At 40.3% G+C, this 10,642-nt stretch overlaps 1 protein-coding gene across 1 annotated transcript in view; it reads left to right on the top strand.

Moving 5' to 3' along the window:
• Positions 1-9,934, top strand: part of GREB1 (growth regulating estrogen receptor binding 1) — a gene marked incomplete at its 3' end in the record, with an annotated part of 53,132 nt that extends 43,198 nt beyond the window's left edge. Inside the window, exons 21-26 of the mRNA XM_029285662.1 lie at positions 812-1,365; positions 3,004-3,106; positions 4,502-4,660; positions 5,407-5,549; positions 6,777-6,938; positions 9,730-9,934. Of these exons, the coding sequence (XP_029141495.1) occupies positions 812-1,365; positions 3,004-3,106; positions 4,502-4,660; positions 5,407-5,549; positions 6,777-6,938; positions 9,730-9,934 (1,326 nt within the window). The remainder of the gene's footprint in view (positions 1-811; positions 1,366-3,003; positions 3,107-4,501; positions 4,661-5,406; positions 5,550-6,776; positions 6,939-9,729) is intronic.
• Positions 9,935-10,642: the final 708 nt, after the last annotated feature.

Here is a 10,642-nt window from a genome sequence, read left to right as displayed (position 1 = left end):
AGTATAATTACATTTTCTAGAACTGAAATAAAGAACACAGAGACAAACAAATATGTCATCATTTGGAGAGTGGAGAAGAAATATAAATTTGGTCAGAATGCTTCCCCAATTTCCCAGCCCATGTACTCATAGGAAAATAAACATTTGTTTCACATTTCACAAGCGATGGTACATAGATTAATCATCCTAATACACAAATGCTTTTTCTTATAAGAAAGATCTGGAGGTGACCCTTAATATTTGTTCCTCAAGGGCTTCCTACTGGAATTTAAAATAAACCATGGCTTTTTCATATACATACATACATACATACATACATACATACATACATACATACATACATAATACATACATATAAAAGAGCCATGGTTTATTTTAAACTCCAGCAGGAGTTTATATATACTGGTATATACTGTATATATTAGGGTGAGAGATTGTGGATTGTAAAACAAGATTTGCGTGTTGAATTTGTGCTGAGGCAACTGCTTTTTTTTTTGCTTATATGAAACAACTGTTATCCATCACTGCACATTCAGTCAAGATTTTAAGATACTTTTGGCAATGTGATAAACTGAAATGTAGACATATTTCAAACAAAGTCATTCTCATCTCTCATCATGACTCCACCCCATTTAACAGTGCCAATTTCAAGGTCTCAGCCTTGCTTGTCTGTTTCTGCTTAATTTATTGTACTCCAGGAATGATTTGCGGTGGCATTCTTATATGTGTGTGGGGAAGGGAGCAATATGATAGTACGGAACTGGCACTAACCATTGCCATTTCACTGCTAAAGTATAGATTTTATCCACAGGCACACCGTTTTGCAGTGAAGCATCTGCCGGGGAGGTAGGAAAAAAGTCCCCTCGTCAGATGTTGGGCAGCAGTAATGAAGAGAGTGTGAACAGCACCGAAAAGCCAAGGCCTAAAGTGGAGAAAGAGCCCAAACAGACCACGATAGCTGCTCAGGCTTCCATCTCTTCGTCGTCACCCTCTCCTTTCTCATCTTCCTTGGCCTCGTCTGCCCCCACCCATAGTTCCTTGCCTCTGCAGGGCTCTCAGTGTTCCATGACTAAAGCCTCCCAGCAACCTCCCATCGTTTACCTTCCCAAACTGATGTATGATATAGTGACCTCTGCAGACAGCACAGGCCTCCCCAAGTCCTCCTCCCTCTTGCCTTATCATTCAGTGATGTGGGCAAGCTCTTTTCGCCCTCTCATGAATAAAATGATGACCTGCACGGAGCAGTCCCTCTATTATCGCCAGTGGACCGTTCCCAAGCCAATCCACATGGACTACAACAATCGGAATGAAGGGAGGATGGATACTTTTCACCCAAGGAGGCTGCTGCTGAATGGGCCACCCCAGGTATGTCACAGGGCCAAAAGTAATTACTCCTAATATCCTCTGTTTATCATTTCCTTTTCACCCTCTCATTTTAAGAAAACAATTGTCTTGCAGGATAAAACTACAAGTGGTCCCCGACTTCGTACAGTACCGATGGTTTAATGACCTTTTGAATTCTGATAGGCAAAAAAAAAGTTACTTATGATCTGTCCTCAAAGTTACGTCTGCCGTACCACCCCACAGTCAAGTGATTGCATTTCAGTTGCTGGCTCTCATTTATGACAGATTGCTGCATTTTATGGTTATATGATTGTGTTTCGAGGATGGTTTTTATCAGTGGTGGGATTCGGCCGGTTCGCACCACTTCGGCAGAACCGGTAGCTAATTTTTTGTTGCCCAGGCCCAGAATGGACTTCCGGAAGCGGCATCCACACAGAGAACCGGTTGTTCACATATTTGAATCCCACCACTGGTTTTTATCATTTTCCAGCAAAACATATCCATTGGATAAGCTGGTTTTCGAGTTAAAATCATATGATTTGTGTAATGAGCACTATGACTTACTTAATGATTGTCATAAAATTGAGTTCAGTCATATGTGACCACAGTGACCAAAATTTCGGGTTCATTTGTGGTCATAACCCTATAAGATGATTACCATCATTAATCACCAATTTATTATATAGCTCCAACATCAGCCCAAAGGCTCTGAAGATGGCCTTAAAATACACTCAAATCTCTGCAATCCTTTGAAATAATTTTTCTCCTTCAGGCCCTGGACATGGAAATAATTGATCCTTTTTTTCTCTTCTTCAAGTGGTCTGCGAATTCCTATTTCATGACCACAGTGGACAAATCCAGGGTTATAGATTATCTTAACTAGATTAATGTACAGTTTATCAAAATAATTTACTGTTCTTCCCCTTTGTCGCCATGCCTAATCAATGCCTTCTTCTCAGTTTCTGTGTGACTGTTTTGAGTCTTGGAATAATAGTTGTAATAATAATCGCCAGCACCACCATCACACAATGTAGCCAGTATATTTAATCCAATATGGCCTTATATCAGACCTGGACATTTTATGCCCTTCCCCTGGCCATATCTGACACTTTGTCTGGTCTGGGTGAGGACAATCTGAAATTAAATAAGCGCACCGCAGGGGACAGGAGAAGAAACCGAATCAGGTTCAGCTCTGCACAGTTGCGATGGGCTCCTTCTGTCAGCTGGTGGCTGCAGGAGGATGAGTAGAGAAAGGGCTTTTCTGAGCCTGTTTGTCCCTTACCTGGAACAGCCTGATGAGTTGAAGTTATGTAGTTTGAGGACATCAAATCAGGTTATATTGGTTCAGCCCTCCACAATGGTCTCAGTTTCTCATCTGGCCCCTTGTCTTATATACTGTATTTGCAGGATAATATTCTGAGTGCAGTAATGTGCAAGCTGTGAAAAACAGAAAACTAAAGATCAATAGGGACATAACGCTCCTTTGCATGTTGCCGAATTATAACTCCCAATGCTACAAGGCTGTGATGTCATAGTAGGGCAGATTAGAGATTTCAGATTAACTTCAGATTAAGTGGCAGTCATCATTTATATTGGCAGATTCTAAAATACCGTATTTGAATCAAACATTGTTTACTATTCTGATTTATGTGTTTCCAGATAGGAAAGACTGGTGCTTATCTACAGTTTCTTAGCATTTTATCTCGAATGTTGATTCGGCTGACAGAAGTGGATGTTTATGATGAAGAGGAGATCAATGTTGGTATGTCTCCCATACTTATTCTTTGGGAAACTATATTTAAGTCCCTTGTTATTTGATTTTCTTTTTCTGGTATCCTTAAGCCTTATCTTCCTTTTTTCCAGTATTTCATTAACAAGAGGTCTTTTACAAATCCCTCTTTTTATTTTTTTAAGACTTTCACATTTACCATATTTTGCTCTTGCTGTCCCTAATAACTATTGGTTTCCCTTTGCCTTCTTTGCTGATTCAATTGTAGAATTGGAAATACCTCAATAAAATGTTACTTGTGGGAATATTCTTTTGAAACATTAATCTAGAAATGAACTTTTTCATGTTGTTTGGAAGCTGAGTGTTCAGACATGCTTTTCAATTAATTAAAAGCGTATCCAATGCTTGGGGAGCTTTCCACCATACCTGTGCACTGTTTTGGAGATTATCATCTGGATGTGTCCTAATTTCTACTACCTTTTTTGGATGCTATAGAAATGACACGTATAGGTTGTCCTCATTTAGTGACTGTTCGCAGTTACAACAGTGATGAAAAAGTGTGTGACCAGTCCTTGCATTTAATGATCTTCACAGGTCTGTAAAATAAAGGAAGACTGAAGTAAGATAATAAGCAGAGTTGCAATTTTACTTAGTGACTATTTCACTTAACGACCAAATTGGCGGTTCGATTTGTGGTCACTAAAAGAGGACTGTCTATCTCCTGAAACTGCAGGTTATAATTTAAATTATAGGTTCCATGGCAGTGAGATCCAATGAGTTCATTTATCAGAGCACTTTCCCTGACTTTCAAAAATTATGACTTGGGAAGTTCTCAACCTTTTATTTCAGCTGAGTTAATTCATTGTTCCAATACTAGAACTTCTGAAGGGTTCAGAAGCCATTACTTCTCCCTTTTCAAACAAAAGATGTGAAACACAAAGCCAATTTCCATCTGGCTTAATTCTTTTGATGACAAAAGAATTTGTGTTTTGTTTACAGCCATCAAACAGATGGATGCTCTTCCTTCCACTGCAAGGATAGTGATCTACAGAAAGAGGATAAAAATTTTTTTTCACTGTTATTAGTTTTAACTAATCAATATTTGAGTTTCAGCAGGGGCTGCCCTGTGATATAAAGCATTGTAGTGAGATATAGCTCAGGATGTTAAAAAGTTGTACATGCTGATCCTCCCTAAAATATTTGATTTTTACGTTGTAACTAGGCTGGATAGTGCTTGGAGGCATTCATGTAAAACGAGGTTTTGGTCCCATCCTTCCTTCTACATTGAATAATTCATCATAAATGCCCACATTCATTAAATGTGAAAAAGAATTACCTTGGTTGCATTGTGTGAGTTTCTTCTGAAATCTAGCTTACCCCAGTCTGTGTTTATGTTTTTGGATTTCCTTTTTGTTGATAATACCACAGATCTGAAAGAAAATTCAGAACAATATTACCATCAGCCAGGAGACGTGTGGCCTGATTTAGAAACATTTAAAAAGATGCCTTTTGATTATACAATCCATGATCCAAAATATGAAGACGCAAGTCTCATTTGTTCAACGATGCAGAAGACAAAGAGTGATGGTCAGGATATCTGTTTTCTTTATTTGAACAACTTATTTTTGTACAATTTTTATAGAATAAAGTATTGCAGGAGAAATTGTTGTTCAGAATCTTGTTTTACATTCTGGTCTTGGAAGAAATTTGGGTGGGGTGGGGTAGGGAACACCACTCAATTTGGAAGGCAGTCAGTTATTTATATTCTGGATTAAATAATGGTTAGCTTTATTGACATAATTCATCTCTTCCCAATCTGACTTTGAGCATTGTACTCACACAGCTAATAGATGCTGTGTGTGTGAAAAATTGGGATCAAGAAAACAGAAAAATAGTTTGAAATTTTTGTTCATAGTTACTACAGAACTATTAAACCATCCACAATTACTTGCAACTAGTAAGTTATTAGCTAAACCTGATACTAATTAAAATAAAACTGCATTATTTTAGTCCAGTCTTGGCAATAGTGTCCAGTATTTGGACATGTTGGCTTGGAAGTCTTTAAATAATATTCTGAACACCTCTGAAAGACACCAGATTGGATAACTATTCAGAACTATATTCTAAAAAGGGCTTAGTAATAGCATTAACAGAAGGCAATATTTTGACAGAATGGTTGACATTCCTCTACTCCCATAAGGAAAATCCATTTTTAATCTTGTTTTGGTTGCAAGCTAGTATAGTATTGCAGGAGCTAATGAACAAAGATGTGCTCATCCCTTTGTAGAAGCGGGTGTGCCTTTTAGTGATACAGTCAAAATGCATTTGTGCAGATAGATCAACAAAGAGAAAATCGGAGGATCTGTACATGCGCCGTCAGACAACTCGGATGAGATTATCCAAATATGCTGCTTACAACACTTACCATCACTGTGAACAATGTCATCAATATATGGGCTTTAATCCCAGGTATCAGGTAAGATTTATAGAATCTGCAATTAGAAAATTCATTACATTTCAGGGACAGCAGAAATTACTGAAGTATTCATCAGATTAAAAAACTGGGAAAAGACGAAACATGGTTTTATGCAATATTATATTGAATAGGCTGGTCCATGTCCTTTTGTTGAGGACACAATATTATACTCACTTTGCTAATAATCTAGGAGTCAGCCTCATTAAACCAAATCGCTTAGCAAATGGAAGCTTTTTTCAACTTCACAATGTAAGTCTAGAGCAGGGGTAGGCAACCTTGGCTACCAGGCTATGCTGGCTCAGGAATTCTGGGAGTTGAAGTCCACGAGTCATAAAAGAGCCAAGGTTGCCTACCTCTGGTCTAGAGTGAAACCCCAGATTTCCTACTGGTATTCTTTTCAAGTATTCAATTCAGCCCTGCTTAACTTTTTCAAATACCTACCAAGATGGACTTAGTCCTGCCATCGAATGAACTCATGAAACTGAAAGCATTTTTAAATACATACGTACAATGGTGGCATTCAGCCAGTTTGCACCACTTCGGCAGAACCGGCAGCTAATTTTTTGTTGCCCAGGCCCAGAATGGACTTCCGGAAGCGGCATCCACACAGAGAACCGGTTGTTCACATATTTGAATCCCATCACTGCATACATATATATATATACAGCTAGTTTTTTAAAGAACTTATTCCTCAATAGCAATAGCACTCAGACTTATATACCGCTTCACAGTGCTTTAAAGCCCTCTCTAAGTGGTTTACAGAGTCAGCGTAGTTACCCCCAACAATCTGGGTCCTCATTTTACCGACCTCGGAAGGATGGAAGGGTGAGTCAACCTTGAGCTGGTCAGGATCAAAGGAATCGAACTCCTGGCTATGGGCAGAGTTTGCTTGCAATACTGCATTCTAACCAAAATTTGCATAAATTTCAAAATGCAGCAGATTCAGAAATGTATCCATTCTGACACCAGCTGAAGCTATTCTTCTTGATGTTCCATTTTATACCTTAAATAATCACCAGTTTAAGTAAGTGTATCTCTTTAAATCTACTAAAAGATGTTGGGGGTTGGAACATAAAAATCTGTATTAATTAATGCAACCTGTTTATTGTATTAAGATGTAGTTTGCTTTTCTGCCACTGTTATTATAGTCAATAGCATATATCAATATCAGAGCTGTCAAAAAGAGCAAATGTGGTATGTTACACTTGTATCCTTTTTCCCCCTCAGCTTTATGAATCTACCTTGCATGCTTTTGCCTTTTCCTATTCAATGCTTGGAGAAGAAATTCAGCTACACTTCATTATCCCTAAATCGAAGGAGCATCATTTTGTCTTTAGCCATCCAGGAAGGCAGCTGGAAAGTATGAGATTGCCTCTTGTCACAGATCAGGTAGATAAAGAGCAATTTGCAAAACTGTTATTCTAGGGCAGACATGTCAAACTCGCAACATGACGTCGTGCAATGTATTGGGACAGTTTTGCCATTGCCGGCAATGGGGTGGGCACGGCTTCCGGATGACGTGTCCGGCCCACGGGCCAGCAGTTTGGCACCCCTGTTCTAGTGGATTAGAATTTAAACTGCTTCCAGGTGATAGTATAGATGGATTGATTGATCTTATTATAGAAGATAACCCCTAAACCAGGGGTCTTCAAACTTGGTCCTTTTATGACTTGTGGACTTCAACTCCCAGAATTCCTCAGCCAGGTGTGCCTAGCTGAGGAATTCTGGGAGTTGAAGTCCACAAGTCATAAAAGGGCCAAGTTTGAAGACCCCTGCCCTAAACTATCCAGTAAGAAAACTAGAGTTGAACAAGGGTTTAAAATGGCCTTTCAAAATTTTCCATCATGTTTGGAAAGACATTCACATACACCCTGGGCTTTTCTTAAATAGTGCAAGAATGCTACTTTGCATCCATTAAAATGTCCTTGAAGCTCATTTTTCCTTTAAAATAATTTATACAGCAAATTCTCTTTTATCAAATAGAATGAACTTGTATACTTTGACAGAGTAATCAGATATGATTTTATTTTGCTTAAACATAGAAACACACAGCGGGCCTACTTTTTATCAAGTTACACACTTGGTTTATTGAGTTTAGTACTGTTGATTGCCAGTGGCTCGCCAAGGTTTTAGATAGAGATTTTCTGTTTTACCTGTATCTGAAGATCCTAGGCCTTCAACATGAAAAGCATGTGCTCTGTCACTGAGTCCTTTCCCATCCTTAAATTTCCCATTATTAAATTTTACAGTCCAACTATAAAACAGTATGTACGTACATACATATGTATATATTTTTGTTTATATATGTGTGTGCATATATGTATGTGTGCACATCTTTGTGTGTGTGTGTGTGTGTGTGTGTGAGTATGTATGTGTGTGTTTGTATATATACCGTGTTTCCCTGATAATAAGACTGGGTCTTATATTTACTTTTGCTCCAAAAGACCTATTAGAACTTATGATGTTTTATTTTTCCATGTACAGGAGGCAGCGAGTGCGCGGTGGCCACAGGCCCACCCTCCAAGCAGTAGGTGGAGGCAGAGGCATGGGGGAGATACAGGCTAGACTGGACAGTCAAGAAAACGTGGCCAGCTCATCATTGCTTGTGTCGGGGGGCGCCTGTGGGGGCCTGAGTGGGGCTGGGTGGGATCCATGGGTTTCTGGCAGAGGGGAGTGGGATCAGGGCGGGCACCAGGGCCTGATCCACCAGAGGTGTCTTGCCAACCCTCTCGAGCTGTGCCCAGCCTGGCCCTTGAGCTCCTGGGGTGCTGGGACCCCACGACTCAGCCCTGCTTCCCCAAAAGACCATCTGTCTTTGCCCGTAGCTGGGACAAAGCAGGCAGCTGCGCAGTTGCCTGGCACATATGGCAGGTCAGATCGCGTACCACCCCCGACATCTCTGCCTCCACCTGCTGCATGGAGGGCAGGCCCAGCGGTCATGGCACTTAGACACACCTGTGCTGCGTGGGCTGTGGATTCCAGAGGCAGCTGGGACTCCACAGCCCGTGCAGCACAGGTGTGTCCAAGTGCCACAACTGCTGGGCTGGCCCTCCCAGCAACAGGCAGAGGCAGAGATGACACGCTATCTGGCCTGCCAGATGCGGCAGATGACTGTGACTGCCTGCCCCGTCTCAGCCATGCAGTTGCGGGCAAAGACAGACAGTTTTGGGGGGAAATGGGGCTGTGCTGCAGGGCCCTGGTGTTCCAGGAACTGAAGGGCCAGGTGCCCACTGCCCACTGCCCCAGGCAGCCCATGCTGCCATTTGGGGACCCTCCATGACCTGAGAGAGTAGGCGAGGTCCTCCGGTGGATCAGGCCCTGGCACCCACCCTGGTCCCACTCCCTCCACCGGAAACATCTGGATCTCTCCCAGCCCTGCCTGGACCCCCACAGGTGCCCCTGACGCAAGCGATGTGAAGTGGCCACGCCCACCCATCACGCCCATGCCCACCCGGTCACCTCTACTCACCACTTGCCTCACCTCTGGGGCTTATTTTGGGGGTAGGGCTTATATTAGGAGCATCCTGAAAAATCATGCTAGGGATTATTTTTGGTTGGGTCTTATTTTTGGGGAAACAATATATATAGAGAGATTTCTATGTATTTATCTATTTGTGTCTGTAGTTAATTGGCTAAGATATGAATGTGACGATAATTGTATAGTTATTATTTGGTTTAATGCAAAATTAATAAAGATGCTAGTATGTTAACATATGAGTTCCCATCCCCATATCTTGTATGTTTGTCTTACATTGGCTAGTAGCAAATACAATTCAGTAGATAGTTTTAATTATACTCTTTATTTTTTCTTTCAGTTCTCATTCTCCCAAAGGAGAATTAGTTGCAATTACCACTCTCTAACTGAATAATTAATTGAACCATGCTTTTTTTTCTTATCTAAAATATTTCTAATGTTTTCACTATAAACTTTAGACATACTGGACATTTGGCTTTATAGAGACTGGGGGAAGCATGGAGCCCTGTCACTTTCTTCCTTTGTTTACATTTTCACATGGTTCTTTGACTTTGAGTAGAATAGTACTTTTCCTTTTCCTCCTCTTCTTTCTAATCATTTACCCATACTGTTGATAGGCTTTTGTAAATATTAGATTTACAATATGTTGTATTACAATGCATTATATTAAACCATATAATATCATATACATCCCTAATTTTACAGAGCCAGGACTACATAAAGAGCCCAACTTTTACTCCTACAACAGGACGCCACGAACACGGACTTTTTAATCTTTATCATGCAATGGATGGAGCCAACCATTTGCACGTTTTAGTTGTCAAAGAATATGAAATGGCAATATATAAAAAATATTGGCCCAATCACATCATGCTTGTTTTGCCAAGTATTTTCAACAGTGCTGGAGTAGGTAGGTACAAGTTTTATTAGTTACTTCTGTGAATAAAATAAGGGTATTAATTTTAGCTGGCAGCACTGGTAGAATAATTAAAGCAGGAAAAACTCTGGGGAAAATGTAATCCTGCTTGAGCCTCTTTTTGTGGCCTCCAAAAACATCCCACGATTATGCTGCCAGTTTGTATAAAGCAGCAAAATAATCCGCTCTTTTCAATGATGTAATTTCAGCTTATCCTCTACTATAGCCCTTGGCCACCAACATCAATAAATCAATAAAATACAGATTTTGCCCACAAAAGGATTGAAACGCTCATTGTATAAACTGTTGATTAATTGGTGAGGAACGACTTTACTCTGATTATGTGCCATCAAATCAGTGTTGACTCTTAGTGGCTTCATGAATAGATTTTCTCCAAGATGATCTACCCCTCAACCTGGCCTTTTAATTCTTCCCAACAGTGCTGCCATTGCCATTGTAATTGAGTTGTCCATCTTGCTGCTAGTTATCCTCTTCTTCTCTTTCCATATAAGCTTCAGTTTAGAATGATCAATAACAAACGAAGCCAAACACTTTTTATTTGTAGGCTTGGTGGCTATGATATTACCGTATAACACTCTGAATGAAAAAAAAAAAAGTTATGGGACTTCCGGTGGCAGGCGACTTCGTCGGTCGCAGCTGTTTGCTGCCTCCCGCCTGTTTCGCGTAAAAGCCGGTTTGACA

Source organism: Protobothrops mucrosquamatus, unplaced genomic scaffold (genome assembly GCF_001527695.2).
Source record: "Protobothrops mucrosquamatus isolate PMUCROS unplaced genomic scaffold, P.Mucros_1.0 scaffold2033, whole genome shotgun sequence".
Lineage (NCBI taxonomy): Eukaryota > Metazoa > Chordata > Lepidosauria > Squamata > Viperidae > Protobothrops > Protobothrops mucrosquamatus.
This window is presented reverse-complemented; position numbering and strand designations above follow the sequence as displayed.